General features: G+C 38.0%; 2 protein-coding genes across 2 annotated transcripts; one reads left to right on the forward strand and one right to left on the reverse strand.

Moving 5' to 3' along the window:
• Positions 1-1,976: 1,976 nt before the first annotated feature.
• On the forward strand, positions 1,977-8,655 carry LOC147496458 (uncharacterized). The gene is made up of 3 exons (XM_086559469.1): positions 1,977-2,186; positions 4,101-4,258; positions 8,234-8,655. The coding sequence occupies exons 1-3, from the start codon at positions 2,021-2,023 to the stop codon at positions 8,339-8,341; spliced, it is 432 nt and encodes a 143-aa protein (XP_086415595.1). The 5' UTR covers positions 1,977-2,020; the 3' UTR covers positions 8,342-8,655.
• A 446-nt stretch (positions 8,656-9,101) lies between these two features.
• Positions 9,102-18,039, reverse strand: LOC147496459 (Uncharacterized conserved protein UCP015417, vWA). The gene is given in 5 exon segments (XM_086562582.1): positions 9,102-10,251; positions 10,253-10,474; positions 16,152-16,323; positions 16,326-16,716; positions 17,932-18,039. Coding segments are annotated over 5 exon segments (1,986 nt in total). The 3' UTR covers positions 9,102-9,158.
• Positions 18,040-22,657: the final 4,618 nt, after the last annotated feature.

Consider the following 22,657-nt stretch of genomic DNA (forward strand, 5'->3'; position numbering starts at 1 on the left):
GCAATACACAATTTTCTCCGCCTGCGGCCATTGATGATGATGATGATTTGTTCATTGTTCAGCGATATGAAAAGAAAATGTGACTATTCCAAAGGAGGTCTTCAATTAACTCGACGGACCAAAAGCACCACCAAGTATAAATCACACATTTGGACCTCGAGGCACATGAGTACATGATCAACTTTTTGCGTGATCAAATTGCGAAACAATTGTTTAATGGACATATATGATCAAGTTTACAAGAGCCGAACTTTGGAGTTACTTGTAATGTCATTTAACTTGGTATGCAAATTTTATAGATGACCTTATGGTTATTGAACTATTATTTATGTTTATATTTTTAGTATTTTTTTTTTTTAATCTCATATTACTATATGAGTCTTTTAGGCATCAAAATGTTGAATAAACAAAGGAAATTCTCAATCAATCCATTTTTAACTCTTTGGTTTTACAAGTAATCAAGTTAGTGTTCAAAATAGATTGCAAGGGTAAAATGTCTAAATGATTTATATTCAAAGATTCAGAGTCAGGTCATTCTGACAGAAAACAAACATGTTTTTCTCGAGTAAAAGATTCAGCATTCAAAGATTCGAAAGTAGGTCATTCAAAGATTTCAAAGATTCAGTAATTCAGAGGCTCAAAAAAACAAACGACCCCTTACAAACGAATTCCGAAGAATTCACAAACTCTCTCTCACAAACTTGAGCATAACAAATCCCACAAACTGGTTTCGTATTTATAGAGGTCGTGGGTATCAAATTAGAATCCCATTTAGAATAGGAAATCAAAACCTTAACCGTGTAGTTTATCCAAATCTGAGTCATATACCAACATCCAGATGCTCTTCACTTGAAGGACCTGAAAATATCCAAGATAACAAGACATCTCTAGTGCTACGCTTCATTGAGTTCATGCAAGCAAGGGAATCACTGCAAAGCGAAGACTCATCCAAAATCAGACATGACGAATCACCATTCAGTGAGATCCTTCCTTGAACTTCAAATCTCTGGTGTAAAAGTGGCTGAATTTCGTCTCTGGCAGAGAACTCCAAAGCGTACTGAGATATACAAACCAAACCTGTGAGGATCTCTTAAAAGTTTACAGGCACCAAGAAAGCAGACGCAGTAAGAAGTTTCATGGAAGCCAAAGTCCTGAATTAACGAGTTGGGACAAAGCTCATCCAACTCCCTTTTCATGTACTCTGTCACCTTATTCATGTTTGAAACCGTGAGATATTCGTTTACTAATAAGCCGAGAAGCAACCTCTGAACGTTAAACGATAAGAATCATTTGTTGTTGGCAAAGCAGGACAGAGACTCCTTGCCATTGTCTTCGTATCAAAGTCAATTCTTCTTGACAACTGTGCTTCAGACCGATTGGTTGAAACTCTAGTATTCTATTAGTATGAAAATCAATATTAGTCGTATGATTCTTTTTCTTAATTAACCTCAAAATATCCTCGAGTACGGGCTTCCACATGCTTCTCAAGTGCCTGCACTGCAGCAGAAGTATCTAGTGTTCCCATGTGTTTGTCCACTATGGCTGACAGCCAGTAACTATCGACTTTAAGACAATTGAGAGAACAACTATATATGTTCTGTTGGAAGTTGATGTCAAAACAGGTTGCAGATGCGATTCAGGATCAGAAAATTTCTCACCACACTGACCAGCACTTCCACAATGACCATTCCGGGTTATTTTTATCTTTAGCGAACAACAACGCTTCTGATATAACCTCTCCAGCCAGTTCATGTTCTAATGGACTGAAATGAATCTTTTTAATTTTTATCTAATGTTCTAATGGACTTTGTTCTAGCATTCCTGAAGATGAGGCTTTCTGCCCTTGAGTGGCAGTTAATAACTTAATATACTGTTTTCATTATTCCAAAGTAAGGAATTCCAAAGATACACATCAAATTGATATTTCGTGGTATTTCACGATATGTCGATGATAATTATTACACTTAGTTACTTTGATTTCTTCACGGCACGCCAAAGAGAGCTTCATATCAATTCCAAGATGTTTATGATGGTTAGAGTTTTTAGGAGGACACTATTTACTGCTGCTGCCAGATCAGCACAAGCTTCAAATGCTAATACTGCTGCTTCTTCAACAATGTACAATCCATTGGAAGCGTTTTTCGAGGCTGACCGAAGTCGGGAAGAGGACAAGCCTGTTGTTTATGGTACGTTATACGATTTCCGTTCATGTCTATGATATCAATGCTTATACTGCTTTCTTAATAGGGTATAACTAAAGTGAATAGGTATTATTATTATAACCCACTCGTTGTCTTCTTCCCCACTTCCATGTAGTCCACTACTCCCCTACTACAAAGATGCATCTAATTAAATGGGATAAGTTTTGCCTAACTAAGGAGAAGGAGGATTGGTTTGTTAACACATTTTGGAATTTTGCTTATGAACAAGACCAGAAGACCTTGTTCAACAGAGTGGGTTTGGAGGTATGGGACATCTGTGGTGGACAACTATGGAGAGGGGGAAAGCAAGTGGTCTTTAAAGATTCCAACAACTCCCTTTGGGAGGACTTTTAAAGGGCATAAAAAGTCAGTGAGACATGCTTAAAAAAGGTGTGGTTTTTTACCTGCCTCCAGCGAGTCCATGGCTTTCAGGGAGGATGCTCGCCTGCTCAGGTAGTGGCATGTATAGTTTGGCGTGCAACACGAACACTTTGATATTAGTTTATTATGACAAATAATGGTGTGGTGGTGTGGAATATTTTGCGTAGAAGAACTCTCAATGATTGGGAAATAGAAAGCTTTGGCACTTTCTTAAAATACATTTATCAAATGGGGAATAACGTGGACTCAGGGAAATCGATTTGGGTTTTCCATGAAATCTTTTTACTTGGTCTTGGCCAAGGAAATCACTTTGCTCACCCTTGAGCTCGAAGAAAGAATTATCACTTTTTCACATAGGATTTTAGAAGGATTTGGTCATTTGGATAAGCTCTATACCTCTATCTCATTCAAAGTAATCTTCTTTTATTGGCTTGCTTATTCAGGAAGGATCCGAAAGAACAGTAATCTTAAACGAAGGAGTATAATTCTCTATATTCTTTGCTCACTTTGCATAGGGGTGGAGGAATGTATTGATCATCTTCTTGTTCTTTGTCCCTTGGCTACCTATATATGGAAGAAGAAGAAGAAGAAAAACGAAAAAAAAAACAAATTGACTCATTCCATAACCATTGCCGACAAATGTTAGAGAGGCATTGACTAAGGAATTGATTGAGGGACTACTCTCTTGCAAGGTCAAGTGGCTAGTGGATCATTTTCCAGGTGTGATTGTGTAGAAATAATGGGAGGAGAGAAACTTGAGGGCCTTCGAGCGTAAGGAGAAAAAAATTCACAAGATGCTGGAAAAGGTCAAAGATGTTTTGTTTGATTGGGCTAATACTTGTCCAAGTTTCCGTTGACTTAATATGTAATTGGGATAATCTTGTAACTTGAGAGTTTATTTGGGTATGGTCTTGTGGCATCTTGCTACCAAAGATCATTTTCTGTAACTTGTAATATGTTATCACTGAAATTGTAATGAATGAATTTAATTTTAGCGGTCAAAAACTAACAAAAAAAGACAGAGAAATAACATATACATTTTTGCTCACAAAGCGTGATGGACAATTTATCAGATTTGTGGGTGTTATTGAGAGGAAACACTAATGATACTCTAGAGCTCCTGCCATATTGAGCATGTGTTATCTCATTTTGAATAACTTAACTCTGTAGCAACCAATGCTAGTCACACTTTGGGTTTAATGAAATGAATGTCATCAATAGTCATAGCAACCAATGTTAGTCACACTTTGGGTTTAATGAAATGAATGTCATCAATAGTCAAGCAGGAAATTAATGAGAACACTGTCATATAATTATTGTGTCGGTATATAAAGATAAAAAGTTATTTCATATGCTTAAGAAAACATGGGGAGGGGGTTATATAAAGATAAGTAAACACTTGTCAGAGAGAGGTATGTAAACGATGGATTGGATACTATATTTCATACAAGAATCTCATTCATGCCCCTCTCTCTCCATTCTAGTCTTGCATCATTGCTAATGCTCTAGCTTGTACAGGTCGAGGTTGGAAGGCTTCTGAATTGCGTCTCAAGTCGTGGGATGATCTTCATAAGCTTTGGTATGTATTGTTAAAGGAGAAAAACATGCTTATCACCCAAAGACAGATGCTTCATGCGCAGAACCTACGATTTCCTAATCCTGAACGCATCCCTAAGGTACACAGTACCTTTTTTTGGTCATCATTCGCTTATTTTATTGAAGAATTCATTTCCTTTTTTTTTAAATGTTTCCCAAGTTGGTTAAGGTATTCCAATATTTTATTGAGTCTAGATGAAAGTGCATTGCATCATAGCCTTAAGAAACAACTTTTGGTTAAAAGCACTTTGCTTTTCTTTGTTTTACTTAGCAGGCATTAAACTTATTGAGGCTATATGTTTTTATCTTGTGAATGACACTGTCAGTTGCATTTAAGAAAGCTTGAGCAAAGTAAGAGACATATCTCTAAAGAACAATAAATATTATTGAGGGCTTCAAGCCTTAGATATTGATTGATTTTTACCGAATTTGGATGGGTAAGTTCTCAAATAAAAAAAGAGGACAGCTCCAAGGAGTCACTGACTAACTGAGGCTTAGGCCTCATTCATTGGAGGCGAAAACCCCTTCAATCAGCATCGAGGCTATAGCCTCTGTGCGTTTTTTTTTTTTTCCATATGGCTTTGAAGCGCCCGTCGGAACATAAACTTCGGGACATTCTATTTAAACATTGTTGATAGTGATGTTGAAGACTGTAAACCGTCAAATGTGAGCTATTATCTCAATCCTAACAACCCAAATGCGGCCAAAGGGAACCTGGCTTTCAACCTACATTGGGATGATGCCGCGTGTAAAAGATTATTCTCCAAAGACCACCTTCTCCAGTACTAGCTCACTACCACCATCCATCTCCACTACTAGCCCACCACCATTAACCAATCACTCCCACAGCTAACACATCACCACCACTTCTAACAAGATGTTTGGGCCACTGCCATTCTGTTTTAATCTATGACCTTCGCTGAGAATGGTAATCTTACTGTGGAGAAGAAATGTTCTGAGTGCAAATGGACATGACTTGAAAGATGAAGTGATGCCTCTGTCACAGAGAAGATTTTTTGTGAGGAGGGCTTTTTCGTGTTGAAGAAGATGTTGGGATGGATTGCAAAGAAGCTCCACATCTTGGCTTCGAAGCTGTAAGGCTCGAGGTATGGACATCCATGAAAAGAGATAAAAAGTTCTAATGTAATGTTTTTAGTTTTATTTTGTTTCTTTGTAATAGTAGGCTTTCTCGGCCTACTTTCTTTTCACTTTTAATGAGATTTCATCTTTTACCGAGCCAAAAAAAAATACTCGAGCAAATTTTTAAAGATGTAATACCTTTTTTAACTCTGGGAAGGGTTACTACAATTCATTTTGATGAAGGTAACAAAAGGGTTCGGAGCAGGTTAGAGAGGGTTTCACCTATTAAAGGAAAGATCAACTCGAGAGCAAACTGTGGTCGAAGATGGTTTGCTGGGCCGACAAGAATTGGTGATGTTTCCACCTCCTCTGTGGTGATAGTATTTTCAAATAGTAAGGTTAATAAGAGGAGGCACTTTTACTTGAGATCCACAATTTTTCTAAAGACTGGAATTAGGTTTGCCGTCTGTGGGTAAATATTTCACTAATTATGCTATCCTACTATCCTATAAGTTTAAACCTAAATATCTTATAAGGCTAAAAAAAGATGAAGTTAGGGACTCCATTCTACAGGCTCTTGTCTGAAGATTGATTTCAAGAGATGGATTGTTTATGCAATCAAACCAAAATAGATGGCTGAAGATATCAGACTCCCTTACCGTCTTTTGGAGTGCTGAAATTCTTTCTAGATTTGTAACATGGGGAAAAAGTTGTGTAAACTCTTGTCTTCATTGCGTAGAGGATGCCATCCCAGCTTGTCCTCATTGCATGTAGGTCAAAGAGGGGACGGCTATGTATTAGCTGCTGATATTCCAGGAGAGAATCTCCGATGATATAGGATATGAGATCTCAATACTCTGGTTCCGATTGGGTAAAGTGTAAAATATAGTGGGATTCTGTAATTGATTGAAAAAATTTAGACACACACAGCTGCTGGTAATTGGTCAGGTAGTCAGTGAAGTACAACCGCTAACAACCTTAATTTGAATTCAAGGAGATGACCTCCAAGGTCTGAAATTGTGAGAGATGATAGTAGGCGAGAGCATGCTCAAAGTCAGGACAGTGGTTCTTTGGGAAAATGGAGCAATCTACAATTCCAAAGGCTGTACTGCAAATCAGGAAACTTGATTAATCATGAGGTCGTATACTATAAATTTATTTTGTTTTATTTTGTGTTTTGTTTCAGTGGTTAGTGTATACTATAAACACTACCGGTTGTGAGATTTGTGTTGAACGTCACACTGTATATTCCTCTTTCTTATATATATAATACCACACTGCTGAGTTAGCCAAAAATAGTGGGATTAGACTTGATTTGGAGAGAAAAAATTTGATGACCATGACCAGGAATGATGCTAAACAGTTGGATAATGAGAAAAGGAAAGGTATCAAGGCTGATGAACATGACATGGATGTATCCTTAATTAATAGGATTTCAGAATCGATGGTAGCGCAAAGAACTTGTTCCTAGGGTTAATGATCTGTTAAACCCTAAGATTCTATCTTCAAAAACTTGTGGGTTAGGATGCGGGGAAAAGGTGGATGGGATGATTTTGACACGTACAAAATAAATGTGGCAATAGCAGGAGAAACCATCATGCGAGTGTTTGAAGAGAAATCACAGAATCGTTGAGGCTAAAGACCACGGTACTAGACATCGAAGTGTTACTTTCCTTTGGAGTAGCAGTGGAGGGAGTTGAAGGAGATACCTTTTGGGTGTTTTGCTCTCTCTTGGGGTAGGGGTGATTTTGATGCAGCGACACGCTTATGGTTACTTGTGTACTTCCCAATGTTGATGATGGGGGACAATAATTGACTAATTGTTAACCATTGTAAGGCATCAACCAATTCCTCACTTTTCAACTGGACAACAGGGCAACAGGCAGAGTGGAATTTTTTTTTATTGTATTCATAGTTGTATTTTTGTTTCATCATGTCATCCAAGTATCCGCTAAATCTTTTCTTGAAGATGCGGTTTTCATTTTAAAAGCTATATGTATCTCAAAGCCTAGTTGAAAGTCAACTTTAACGCCAAGACCATGGCCAGGTGAAAAAAAATCCCCTAAGACCAAATTCAAAGTCATTAAAGTCATAGCAAGAGAAAGTAGACGAAGTTTTGCACTCTCCAACTAAAGATATATGGGATCCTCCCAAATGGCCATAGGACTAAAAGCCATCCTATTACTAGTGTGATGCTACAATTACCAAAGGGGCACAGCATTCAATAGTGTAATATGGAAATCTAAACTATGATCCCACCATAAAATTACTACCAGAAAGCAAGTGACCACAACTTAAGATGGACTGACAACGGAATGCTGCTTGTTCGAGCTATATCCATGCTTTAAAAATGGGTCAAAATTCAGTTATCAAATATGTGAAGTGGGCTCTGTTTATTCACATCCATATTAAGTTGCAGTGATTGGTTAGTTTGACCACTGGGATTTAGATTTTCTCTCCTTCGTGGTTCTGACAAACTGGAAAGTGGAGCAGGAGAATGGGATGGCCAATCCTTGAAACAATACTTATAACTGGATACTGAGTGGAATGGCAACGGGAGCAGGACACCCAGTAGGAGAATTTTGATTCTAAGAGTGGATCACAAGTTTTTATCTTACCCATTGTACTATTTGAAGTCATATTTTTGTCTCTGTTTTAAGGCTGATATGATATCTTACCCATTGTACTTTTGATTATTGGTTAGTAACCATTAGTCCATTACAATGTTAGTGTAGCCCTTCGTATTATGTTAATACCAAGATAACCCACCCTTGTAAGGCTTCACCCCTCCTCTCTTAAGTTCCAATTTAACAGACACCAAAATAATAGAGGAAGGAACAAAAGTTGCATTGGTTATTGTTTGTGCCATACAAGCACGTTTTCTCTAATTTTAAACCAATTGTTACTATCTTCCAATGTGAGTATTTTTTTTTTTAATAATAAGAAGAATTAAATTAGTTGCTTTTCTGATGCAGGTAAGGAAGTCAATGTGTCGAATCAAGCATGTGCTAACTGAGAGAGCAATTGAAGAACCCGATGCTAGGAGGTCTGCTGAGATGAAGAGGATGATCAATTCTTTATGATGTTTTTGTGATCACAGGGTTTCTGTGTGTATCGTGTACTGCTGACTGCGTGCACTTACAGAATTGACCTTGTCTTTTCTTTGATAAGCCTTGTTCGTGTTAATCTTCACAAACTCAGTCAAGCAGGTTTGCTGTCGAAGAGGAAAAAGTTATCATCTTCCATGAGACATTTATAAGTAGGTCGTACCAATGAACTGTACCTTACTATTCTAGTGAAAAGTGGAGTTTTTATTGTCCAAGTTAAAGTTAGTAACTGATTTGATATTTGTGTTCTAGGCAAGTAAATATCTTTTGAGGATTGCCTCGTTCTCCTATCTAAATTGCAGTATCGTATTGTCACTTTGGAGTTGATGGGAGTTGTGAAAATGCACCTATCTATATGGTACAGGTCGTCGTGGTTGATAAAAATTGCTACTGCGACAAATTAACTTGCACCTACTGATGAAAGCCACAAAATTGGTTAATACACGTTAGCGCGAAACTAATTTTACTTGGTATTCGTCTGTTTGCAGAGAATAGTTGCATCTATAATATTTTTACAGCAGATTTGATTACGATGAATCATTCTGACAGTTATTAAACACAGTCAGTTTACAAAGACTATAGAAGTACACAACACGGTGAAAGAATTTCTGGACGAAAAGTTCTTTGGGGCATTGGACTCCATTTCCAATTTCAGTTTAATTTTCTCGTTCAGCAAAGAATTGAGTATCGAAATTCCTTAAAACTAACTACAAAGTAAATATCCCATACGCCAATATCGACGGTAACTGCAGATTTGCATTATATTTATTTCTACACAGCTTTTTTTTTCAACTCAATCAATCACAGCAAGTTGCTGGTATTCTGGACCACTCAGCGCAAAACGCATCACACTAACAGGGTCTGGAACATCTTCGTCTTCCAGGAACAATTTCATTGCATTTTTGGAAAACCCACTGACAAGAGCCACACCCTTCTGATTACTCGTTACTGGCGTTGCCTTTGAATCTCTAAGGTTCCAAAATACAATTTGTGGGACTGTATACCCCCTTTCCTCAAACTTCCTTTTTATCACCTCATAATCTGTATCCCAACCACTAGCTGCTTGTTGCCTGTAATAACCATATCCACCTCTGGCAGTGTCGAACTCCATGTCGCTGAAAATGAAGACTTTCTTTATCATCTTATCTTTATCCAAGTTTCCAGTAACTTTCTGGAAATTTGTACTTCCACCTCATTGCATCCCTCTAATAAATTGCGTCTTGGAGCGCAAGTCATCTCCTTGGACCTTCTGAAGCGTAGGATTCGAGTGGAAGGTTATTACCTGTCCATTCCATGGGTGTTCACTCAGCTCAGAGAGCAAAAGACCGAGAGCTACACAGACCTCCATTGGCTCACCACTCATGCTTCCAGATACATCACAAACAGCAATACAGTTCTGCAATTTACCTTTTTCTGAGAGATCATCTACCATTCTCTTCCATTGCAGCTCTGCAACACGACCACCATCATTCTCCCCGTCATTTAAGCGCTTTATGATGTCATGAGGAAACAGAGCTCCAGCTGCAATTTTCTCTTCTCCACTCTCAACCTTGCTCAGGAACTCATTAAAGCGAGTTTCATCGTGTTTCAAAAAGTGCTTCTTGTAATTGGACATTGCAATTGAGGCCACTCGAGGATATGGAAGGGAGTTCCACTTCTTAGCACTCATGTAAATCTCTGGTAATTCCAGTGCTTGACGAAGTGGAACAAGAACCTCTTTTCTGAGTCTGTCGCGAACTCTGTAAGCATAATGAGCATCTTCCACGCCATCATATTCTGGATAGAAATCGCGTGGAAAGACTTTCCTTGCAATGCTTTCACAGAGAAGAGTAGTATCGAAAGAAGAATCCAAAGAGGGACACCACTTAGAAGCCAAACGAAACTCACAACGATTTGAGATCAGAAACAAGATGATCACCAAAGACTTGAGATATTTGATCGTGTAAGAATCTGAAATCCTTATCCCGTGAGAATCTCTCAACAACTTTCCTGGCCTTCTTGATCTCTTTCTCCTTTCTGAGATCTTTTGCTGTTTTCTTTTGAATTTGTACCTTTCTCATCTCATCAACAAGTCTCTTTTCTACGGGTATTCTCCTGTTTGTCCCCCTCCTGTTGTTGGAATCTCTTGTGTATTTCTAAATACTAATGTGTGTGTGCAAAGTGGAGGAGATGAACAAATGGTATTCTCGCCACTTTAGTGCATAGTAGATAGTCCCACATTGGTTATCCACCACATCGGGTAGGGTTCGGGCCTGGGCTTGGGCTTACTGTTGTGGGTAGTGGTTTGACCAATAGCCTAAACTTGTTTTGCCTTTTTCTTGAAAGCAGCAAGTTTCAATGTTTCTATTAGGAGTTGGTCTCTCTTTCTCCTAACCTCTATAAATAGGATTTGTGAGTCCATAGAAAAATAGACTTGATCGAAAACTCAACTCGTGAGAAAACGTAAAACTCAAACCAATCCTTTTTCTTCTTCTTCTTCTGTCATCGGCCGAGAGAGTTATATTCTTTTTCTAGAGGGTAGTGCGTTCTAGTGCAAAGTCGGGCTAATGTTAACCATTGAATCCTGTGAGGAAAGACATGCTGTTACCTTTCTCGCACCATTGGAAGGGGGAAATCTTTCCTTAAGACGCCCAACTAATCCGCGCCTTGGTTATTCCCGCCATTCACTGCGTCCTTGTTTCTTCATTGCTTCACTGCTTCTTTTCTTCGTTTCTACTTTAGTTGTTGTGTTCATACAACTATTCTAACAATCTTAAGGAAAGAGTTTTGTAGTAGAACAAAGGAGAGTGCTTTATATCTGACAATCAAAAGATAAGTCTTTTACTTTGAATTATTTTTGTGTTATTGTGTTATGACTTTAGAAATTTTCTAATAATTTCGTTTTTGTTAGGGAAACCAATTAAAGATTCAATATTTATTGATCTTTTGTGGTTTATCAAACCCTATATGGTTGTAGACCTTTCTCCTACGTTTGTGGGAGTCAAATATGAGATTTCTATCAAGAAAAACGTCAAAGTTCGTCTTTTTGACAGCTGCGTTACTTGTTACGGAAACTGCTATAACTTTCAGCTCAGAGCTCGGTTTTGCAATCCGCTTCTTGTGTTGGATAGCTGATTCAAAGAGCTTTCCAGTGGTATAAGGCTTGATACCCAATTCATCCTGAGCTGATTTAGAATTACAGTTATTTTGAACTGTTTTTCTAGAAGGAGGAAAATATGGTAATCCGGTTTTTCAATCGGTTAGGTATCGTATTCTTTCACTCTTTGCAATTCTTTTGGTTTAATTATATGGTGATATTCTTGCCTTGAGTTGCATGCTAGTTTTCTTAGGAGGGAAATCCCTAAGCTTAAACTTCTTTAATAACCTAGTCAACAAATTATACGTGTTTATCACTGAGGAATTAATTAGTTTGACTAAAAGTAGTTTGATATTAATTTTCTTTGTACATATGTAGATGTATGTAGATGGTCTAAGAGAGACCTTAAGATAGTTAATATCAACCACACTCAAATTTTGGATAGTAATTATAATGTATTCAATGCATAATTGCTTATCTTTATTGAGTGAACGTGTTGTTAGACGATGGTTATAATTGTACTATTTTGAAAATACATGTTAGATGAAGTAACTTGTAGCTTATATCCAATATAGCATATGTTAAAGTTGTGTAGCATGCTAGTTTTGGATATTAATCATCGTGGATTTACTTTAAACTTGATAATAGTTTATTGGTAAATTTTTCTAGTTGAAGACATTAATAATGGATTGAGCCATTAGATGTTGTGGTAGTACTTGAGGTCTTATTGATAGGGTATTCTATCTTACTTGAGCTCATATAAAAAGAGGAGGTGGAGTCCTCGGTTGTTTTGCATATTCAAAGGGCTAGATTTGCTTAAATATTGTATACTTTTTGTTGTGAGGGTGGTAGTTAAAGTTTACTTTTCCCCGAACCTATGATATGATATTTACCATGTTTGGCATGAATGCATTATTTAACATTGACATGAAGTTTAACCATGTCATATATTATTAAGTAATGAGCATCGTTGTCTACGAGAGGAAACAATCAATATCCTCTTAAACCTAATTTAGTCAAGGAGATGTAAGGTAATGGTTTGTCTTCTTAGACAATATCCTCCAGTGACTATTTTAGACAAGGAGATGTAACGCTTGTAGATTGTCTTATTAGGCATTATCCTCCTATGACTATGGATAAATAGCCAAGGTGATGTACAAGTGCGTGGATTGTCTCCCTATGACAGTTGGAATGTTGAATGATGAAAAGAAGGATGATAATGATATTATCTCGGGTAAAACCTTTTCCATCTAATTCTTCTATTCTTTAAAATTCATTTGAATCACTTGTGGATTTCCTTTCATATAGATAGCATGAACATAATATGACTATGTTTAATATGATCTAGAATCATAGACTTGAGTAAAGTATATTCTTGTCATAAGAGTGCATTTTATTGTTGTTGTTTCTTTTAGTGTTTGCAGCGGTATAATGTGTTTTGCATGTAAGTTTGATTAGGTTGAGTAACTATTGAACTGTGGGGGGTAGTGACCCATATGCATGACACTGTTTTACCATAGTTCATCACACAAGATAATTGGAAAGACATCGAACTACAAAGTATGGAAAGGTCTTGGGCCTATCCAAAAATGTTTCAAAATGTGGGGGGTGTCTTGCCAAGGCTATTGTGAATGAATCTAAAAGAAATATATATATTTTTTTTGAGACCTAGAATTATCAAGTAGATGTTCATTGGTGAAAACTCATAATAGTGATGTTTGTTTTCAGTTGTCATAGTGATAACAATTTTGTAGATACCACACTATTATTGAATGTCTTATATATGTAATTTTATTTGAGGTCAGTGCTTTCGAGAAATTGGCATAGAGTGGTTGAATGTTCATAATGAACTACATAAGATAATCCCATTATTTCTGCACAAGAAATTTGGAAGACTATCAATGAGTATTTCCACCATTAACGGTGATGATGTTTATATGTTTCTTAAGGAAGATTCATTAACCTATAAGGAAGTTGTCCGCCTATGAGAAGTGTCTTTTTGAAGGATACAACTCCTCTAAACCGGACTCTTGATTTATTGGGGATCTATAGGTTGAATTGCATCTTCAAGAGAAAACTAAAACGTGATAGTTGTATTGCAAAATACAATGTTAATAATAATAGCCAAGGGGGTTCAATCGAGACAAAATTTATCATATTTTGAAACCTTGCTCATATAACTAGAATTTCTTCTACGAGAATTCTAAAGACTCTAGTTGAGTAGTTGTCTTGGAACTACAATACCAAGTAGTACCGTGTGATGAGTCAAGGTATACAATTTAGTTAAATCTTTGTATGAGTTGATTCAAGCGCCTATAAATGGCATGAGCAATTCAACAACATATTAGTGTCATATGGATGTCAAAGTACCGTTGTTGATAAAAAAAAAAATGTGTACTTTCTTTAGAGCAAAGCAAGACATATGTGTTAATCTCTCTTTGTTTAGATGATTTAATATCATGAGTGCTAGCATTGAGAATGTGTATGAGACAGAGAAATTCCTATTTGAAACACGTCATAAACCGTCATTGAAAATGATAGTTTATTATGTTGTTAAACTCATTTCTGTAACTGCTATATTCAGTTGTCAAGATGTTGACGTTTGAATATGGTTGAAGGCCACAGCGTACCTTAAACCAGACCGGCCGGATGGTATAGGGAATTTTGGGCACTACAGAATTGAATGACTGGTGAATATAGGAATTAAAACTCATGTTGGTCTCATTATATTGTTATAGCACTTAGTAGAAATATTTTTCATTGAAAAGTATGGGTATTATGATAGTAAGCATGTGTTAACACATTTTGTGGCAAATATCCATCTTATGAAAAATAATCTCCTTGTGTTTTCTCATACTAAATATGTCAATATCATTGGTAGCCAATTGTACTTGATGGATAATGTATGTGAGACATGACATTGCCTACATTAATGGCATCTTGGTGATAACCCATTGTGTCCTTATAAGGAACTTTGATGTATATTGTCGATTATCCAAGTACTATAGCAGCCATTGATTATGGACTGATATTTAGTAGATTTTCATCATTGTTAGAAGGGTAATATGTTATAAACTGGATCCAAGAATGTTTATATGTTTACCTTTGGTGGAAATTGAGTGTCTTGGATATCATCCAAGCTAATCGCCTTAGAAAAGGCATGTGATGATGATGCCGAGTGGGTTAGCAACCTCTTGGCAAATCTTCCCATTGGCTCTAAACACCTCCCGATGTGTATATATGCTTTGCAACCTGTCTCATTGCAATAGCTAAGACATGTTATCTTATGTGCAATGGGGAAAAGAATACATGTAAGTTGAGATATAACTTAATCAAGCAAAATGCTAGAGATTATGTTAGGTTGGACTTAGTTTGGCCACATGTCTAACTGCACCACTTCTTTGGAGGCAAGTGGTTATACGCCGAGGGGATGGGACTTTTGCCTTAGATAGAGGGCTTAATCGACGGCAACCCCACCTATGTGATTGGAGATCCCATGAATTAGGTTCAAAGGGAAAAACAAGTCACCTCGTCGCTCTGGTATGCTATTGTCTTTCTTTGAGACGTCCCACCCTATGACTAGATAGCATTATTGTATACTTTGTATAACTTGAATAGGAATGAGAAAAGGCTGAGTTATTTTACTCTTAATGGAATCCATAGTCCATTATTTTTTATGAGATAGTGTATTCTAACTGCTATGTACACTTGATGGATATCCACCTACGTGAATGTAGAACTGGGTCGGTTCTTATGAGTATTCAGGCAAGTACTCTAGAGCATTCACATAACACGTGCGTATGAAGGGGCAAAAAAGTGCAACACCGCAGAATGCATATAATGAAAGAGCAATGTGGGTGCATGTCCTCTATTTTACTACAAGGGAATGTTGGTTCAAAGATTTTTTAATCCACCACTTTCACGTATTATAAGACATTTTACCCTATGACTGGTTCAAGCCCGTAAAGCACCAATATCTTATGCATTGTTTTTTCGATTCTCTCTGGCATTTCATTAACCCATTTCTTTTGTAATATCCTATTCCAAAATAGTGGGGGACTATTAGTATTTTGAAATAGTGGGGGATTGTTGGAATCTCTTGTGTATTTCTAAATACTAATGTGTGTGTGCAAAGTGGAGGAGATGAACAAATGGTATTCTCGCCACTTTAGTGCATAGTAGATAGTCCCACATTGGTTATCCACCACATCGGGTAGGGTTCGGCCCGGGCTTGGGCTTTCTTGTTGTGGGTAGTGGTTTGACCAATAGCCTAAACTTGTTTTGCCTTTTTCTTGAGCAAAGAAAATTTCAGTGTTCTATTAGGAGTTGGTCTCTCTTTCTCCTAACCTCTATAAATAGGATTGTGAGTCCATAGAGAAAATAGACTTGATCGAAACTCAACTCGAGAAACGAAAAACTCAAACCAAATCCTTTTCTTCTTCTTCTTCTTCCGCCGCCGCGAGAGAGTTATATTGCTGTTCTTCTAGAGGGTAGTCCGTTCTAGTGCAAAGTCGCCACTTGTTAACCATTGAATCCTCGTGGAGGAAGACGCCATTGTTACCTTTCGCGCACCATTGGAAGGGGCGAAATCTTTCCTTAAGGACGACTAATCCGCCTTGGTTATTCCCGCCATCGCTGTCCTTGTTTCTTCATTGCTACTGTTCTTTCTGTTCTACTTTAGTTGTTGTGTTCATACAACTATTCTAACACCTGTTTCTGCTGTCGAACACTGTTGTTCCCTTTGGTTGCCTGCTTCTACAAAATCTTTGACCTCTTCGAGTAGTTGGAAAAACTCCAGGCGTCCTTAGCCTCTTTCTTATCTTAGACTCCTCTCTCGCAGCTTTCCGTGCTTCAGAACCTTCAAAAATCCGATACAGAAGTTCGGCAAATCCTTAAAATACCCAAACTCCGCTATAGACTTCATGTTACATGCAAGGGTTTTAGGATGGTTCTTGTGTAGCCATAGTGCCGCCGCATAAAACCCCTCCTTGTCTGACTTCCCTGTACCACGGACACCACGCAAGTGACAGATCAATTTGAGGGCTGCCAAGTCGTCGTGTTTCCATGCAGCCTCTAACCGTTGTTCTACACTATGTGCATCGGTGTTGGGGACAACGTGAAAGAAGAAGTCTAGGCAAGGGTTACCAGTTGCCAAGAAAGTGGGAGACATGTTTTCTGTGAAACCCATCGGTGGGTTTACTGGAAGTTGGGCTTTGTTGAAGTTGGACAACATTAAATCCATGAAAGCATCCCCGGTATTCGAAGAGATGATGAACTACGCGAACGTGGTTGGTTTTCTTGGAGTTTTGGAGGACCCAAGAAACGAAAATGAGTAGCCATGTAGGGTTGGTAATAATAAAGTGGAAATTTTATTGATAACGAGGTTGGGCGGGGGCGATTTAGTTGTGAATAAGGTTTCTTTGATAATGAGGTACGTATCAAAGAGTGATTTTTTGCTCCTAGCGGGATTTGCTCCAAGAGCTCCAAGCGAAACACGAACCAGCCACGTGTCTACCAAAAAGAGATTGACAGTTATCAAATTCCTTTCTTACAACAAACTTTCTGATTTGCCCCCACTAAAAATAGAAATAAATAAAAAGAAAAAGAATTAAAAAATCTCATTGTAAAATATATAGGAGTTCTTTCCATCATTAGCTAAAGATTCTTTTTATCTTTTTTAGTTTGAAAGAAGTGTCATTAGTTCAGCACTTCAAGTTTTTTATTCATTTTTTTTTTCCCCAACAATTAAGACCAAAAACTAGATTTTGTAACCGGTTAAGTTTTTTTCTTGTATTTTTTTAAGGTTGGGGGTAAATCAGGAAGCATATATTAAGGTGGGAATTTGATAACTATTGACCCCTTTTCAATGGACACTTGGTTGGTTCCTGTTTCTCTTGAAGCTCTTGGAGCAAATCCCGCTGGGAGCAAAAAATTACTCCGTATCAAAGACCATTAATACTAAGTAGTTGAAAATGTTCCCAGTGACCCACGTCAGCCCTCTTTTTCTCTCTAAGATCGACACATCAGATTTTACAATAATTCGGCCTTAAAAAAGCAAATCTACGCCTGTTTTTTGCCGATTTCTAAAAAACAAAACCCCTTCTTTCCATACTCTCTTTTCAATTCTACAAAACACCCCAACTAAAAAAAAAAAAAAAAAAAACATCTCTTCAAACCCTCTCTCTTACCAACATTATTGAAGTTTCAAGTCTCTCTCACACAAAAAAAAAAGAGATGCATCGAAAATCCAAGAGGCGATTCTTTCTTTCCAACTATATCTCTCTCACTCCCACTAACCCCATTTCATTCTCTAATCGAATCAGAAGACGAACTCTGAAGATATGGAGAAAAAGAACGCACTTTGAAGAAATTATACAATCTGTTCTTAAATCAAGTACTCTCTCTCTCTCTTCAAATCAAATTATCTCCCTCAAATTAATTGAACGATGTTTATAGTAGACATGTGAAAAAACAGATAAAAGGAACGCACCTCTATGTTGATAAGAATTCCAACCGACTTGGAGGCTTTGGCAAGGACCAGAAACTCAGCGAGTGTAAGGAGTTTGCCATTGTTCTTATTTGCTGGGTTTCTTGCCATTGTTCTTCCGGTACTGCTATTTGTGCTGGAAAAACAAATACCAAAATGAGTGTGAGAACATTCTTCCTCAAAAAGATTAATGGCAGGAGGAGTTCATGAAGGTGATCTACGATCATATCATGTGAATTTGGTTAGTTATAATCTTTCTCATTTTAGTTACATAAACAGGAGCGTGATTTATTTAGGTTGGAGTACTTATTTATGTAAAGCTCTTAATGATTTTCAGATTTAGAAAAAAGACAAGACATTACTTTTCCATCAGCATCAACTTTTCATTTCATTGAGGATATTTTCTCAAGCACCAAGAATTACGCGTTTTGGCATCTTAAATAATTCTAGATGTATAAGCATCAAACACAAGTTTGGATGAGATACGAATATATTCATTCAAATACAAAATACCATTGATGAGGATGAACTTACGCTTTAAACTTTGAATTTCGCTTGCCGTTAGGTCAAATGAAAATTAAATATTCCTGTCTTTGATTGGATTTCAGGGACCAAAGAAGCTCGGGCCATGAAAGTAGTCACTGCAGTTGTGTCACCCGTGAGATCTACTGAAGCCAAACAGAAAAGGAATTTCATGCTTTGACATTTGGATCGAAAGCAATCTATTGCATCGGCACCATCTCGGATTGCTTGCGATAAGCGAGATTCTTGTGAAGTCGCATAGACTCCACTTGCTCCATTGTGGGATATGACCAAGGGATCTACAAAATCATATAAACATAAGAGTGAGCTCCCTTATCCACTCAATTAGTTTCCTAAAAGAGCTGAAAATAAGTATGTCACCTCTTACAGCCAACATTTTCTGGTTATGTGCCAAGCAAGCTGAAAGACAAGAACCGTTGCAAACATCATATGAGATGATATGAGTAATGGTACTTCTAAAAGCTTCTACTGAGTATTTCTACAAGAAATATAAAGAACAAAACAATAAAAGAGTTTAATAGACACAACTCACCAATAGCCTCAGATGCAGTCGGAGGGAAGTCTGTAAGTACTCCATCAACAGCAAACTCTGAATTATCGATGAACTGCAAGTACTCTTTCGTGCGGTCATAGTTGTAGTTAAAGCTTCCAGGCATATCATTTGCAAAACCTGTGGCAAATCTCTCTTTCTCTCTCTAATGCTATCAATGGCCGAAACAATCTTCAATTTCATGCTTCCGTTTTCTTCAGTACCCAGAGGTTGTTATTGGCCGGAACAAGCTTCAATTTCATAGGTTTGTATCTATCGTCAAAAAAGATGCTTCTTTCATTTAATTAGTATATTGGTTGATGCATTTTTCGTATGAAATTTATTGGCGATGCTAAGGGTTTGTTTCTGATATGCGTGTATTAAAAAAAAAGTTTTGTGAATATTTCATTCCTGTTGGGGCTGAATTATTAAGTGAGGAGTTTTAGTTGGTTCAGTTGATTGGCTTTATAAGGGATGAATGATTCATTTTTTCTTATCAACATGTGTTACTACGATTGTTAAAGGACTTTTGTGAATTTCCTAAGAAGAAACATTAAATACTTATATAGTTATATGGTCTTATAGCCAACCATCAGGTATATATTACATCAGTTACCAAAAAAAAGGTATATATTACATCATCTTCAATACAGTCAGGTTATTATCTTTATAACATGACAACCACAATCCTTATGATAATGATAATGATAATAATATTATGGATCCTGTATGTGCCACCATATCTGCACTCTTATAAACAACCATCGTTGGGTACCATTATAGTGCCACTCACTACTAGGCACGATGCCCAAGATTATAGCATGTCAGCGCCGCCAAAAATTATGGCGTGCCTGTGCTGCCCAAAATTATGGTGTGCCTGCCCTGCCTAAAATTATAGCGTGCCTGTCCTGCCCAAAATTATGGCGTGCCGGCCCTGCCTAAAATTATGGCGTGCTTGTCCTGCCCAAAATTATGGCGTGCCGGCCCTACACTGCCTTGCCCAAAATTATGGCGTGCCTGCGCTGCTCAAAATTATGGCGTGCCTGCCCTGCCCAAAATTATGGCATGCCTGTCCTGCCCAAAATTATGGCGTCGTGCGGCCCCGCCTAAAATTATGGCGTGCTGCCGCCCAAAAATTATGGCGCGTGCACTCCGCGCCCAAAATTATGGCGTGCTGCTTATTTGCCTAAAATTATGGTGTGCCTGCCCTTCCCAAAATTATGGCGCCATAAGCTAGATATAGCAGGTTTAGATTTAGAAAACATATTTGTCAAGATATGCTTCCATATTAAGACTTTACATAATTACATAAGATTTTCTAGCAATTAAGGAAATGATATTTCTCATTATTATCCTATAAATACTCCATTCCTTTGAAACAAAGAACTACGTTCATTTGAGAGACTTGATTCCAGAGAACGATTTGGATACGTAGGCAGCCATTGAAGGTACAGTCCCAACAATTCATTACAACAACCTCCCTTACGAAACCATTGGTGTGTTTGGGCGAGTTCTTACCCAAACATAATTGGCGCCGTTTGTGGTTTTTACCAACGAACCTTCGTCTACATTCTTTCTTCCAAGATTCGGTAATGGCAAAAACAACAAGATCTCAAGTGAGCAAAAACGCAAGATTACAACAAAAAGAAGAAAACAACTTACCCAATCCCGAAGTTCCGACTAGTCAGACCTTGATGAATCAACCAGTCGCTTTAGATCTACAAGCTCAGCCTTCAGGTGCCACGATAGCGCAGATCTAGACGTACACGACTTCAGGCTCCAATAACTCATTCTCAAGATCTAGAGGCAAACAAAGCGGATTCAGAGAATATGGAGATAGGAGATGAAGATGTGCCTTTAGAAGTGTTGCGTCAGAGATTCAGAAGAGAGAAAGAACATAACAACTACTTACAGAAGCAACTGGATAAAGGGAAGCAAGTACAAAGGGATGACGCCGATGCTGCATCTTCCACACTGGCAAGAGCCCCCAGATCTGGTGAAAATCGGAATGTATTCAACCGACTACAATTTAATTACGGTACATCCTATCCATTGGATCCTATCCCTGAGCATCATCAGAATCACTCAAGGTCAAGCAGACATACATCCCATTCAAGAAGGCGATCCAGATCTCGAAATACCAACAACACTAGGCGTAGCAGTGGTCATAACATGACAAGATCATTGAAGGTTGATCATAGCGCATCAGAAAGGTGGACAACATTCACCATAAGGCACAATGTTGGACGCCAAGATCAGGACCTCAGAGACGAATTGCAACATGACCTTAGACATGGCTTGAATGCAGCAAACCGATACAGACAGGTTAACAAAGGTCAGCCTAGAGTACGACGACACCAAAGAAGAAGCCTCCCGGTCGGCGGCTTAGCCCTTTTTATCGGCATAGGTCTCGCAGCCCAAGGAACCAGCCAAATATTGAAGCAAGCAATAGTTGGGGGCGACAACACCGTGAGATGCAACATGGTGAAATTACTCCTCAAATCGGAAATCTAGAAGTCACAGGCGCACCATTCATGAAACAACAAATCAAAGACATTGTCAAGAAAACAATAACCAACGTGGGTGTCGCTGATGCACGATGGAAATACCTTGCAGTGAACGAAGATGTCGTCGGGAGATTTTCCCTAAAGATGCAAAATGCAGAGCATCAGGAAGGATTCAAACAACCAGAACTTCCTACGTTCAAAGAAGCAGGCTAATTCTCTAGCGCAGAGATGATCCCCTCTTATGCAAACTTTTTCCGTCTACGTTAAAAGGAGAAGCTCTACATTGGCTTTTCATCTTGCCAGCTCAATCTATCGCGTCATTCCAGGAATTAGCAAACCAGTTCACAGATCGGTTTAAGCATAATTGGACACGTCCTAAGGATGTCAACATCTTGCTTAACACCAAGCAGCAAAAGGATGAAGCACTGGCAAAGTTCGTAATTCGTTTCCGCCAAGTACAAGCAGAGGTCACCGATGTCCCTGACGTAATGATCATTCATGCATTCAAGGAAGGAGTTCATTTTGATAAAAACAGAATCTACAACTCCCTTGTACGGGACCCCCCACAATCAAAGTCTGATTTGTTTGCACGAACGTAACAGTTCATTAATGTGGAAGAAGATGTTAGATCAAAAGCTTCCAGAGATAAAGACTTTTGGAGTAAAGACTCAAACGAAGGTAAAGGAAAACATAAGCAAAACATATCGGAAGGGCAACAACAGAAATTTGAAAATGTTAACACAGTTAGTGAGGAAATGAAGCTCACTCCATTAAATGCCAAGTATGATGCGATATATGAGAAGATCAAGGGACGCAACTTACTTTTTCCTCCGATGCCCTTACCTGAACACACTAAGTCTAAACGTGACAAAAATCTTTGGTGTCACTTCCACAATGATTTCGGCCATGAAACAGAAGAGTGCATATCCCTTAAGGGAAAAATACAGAGACTAGTGGACAAGGGACAATTAGACAAGTTTTTGCTTTCAAAAACTGTGAAGCAAAATTTAGTAATGACTAGCCACAATGTCATACTAGCTGGTCATGCCAAAATCAATGACATTTCACGAGCAAGGCAAAAGTGTGAACAACGAGCTAAATTCGGTTTCTTGCGTGAATTTTATCACGTCAATAGCAGTGATTTTGTTGA

This window comes from Coptis chinensis, chromosome 5, assembly GCF_015680905.1.
Source record: "Coptis chinensis isolate HL-2020 chromosome 5, ASM1568090v1, whole genome shotgun sequence".
Taxonomy (NCBI): domain Eukaryota; kingdom Viridiplantae; phylum Streptophyta; class Magnoliopsida; order Ranunculales; family Ranunculaceae; genus Coptis; species Coptis chinensis.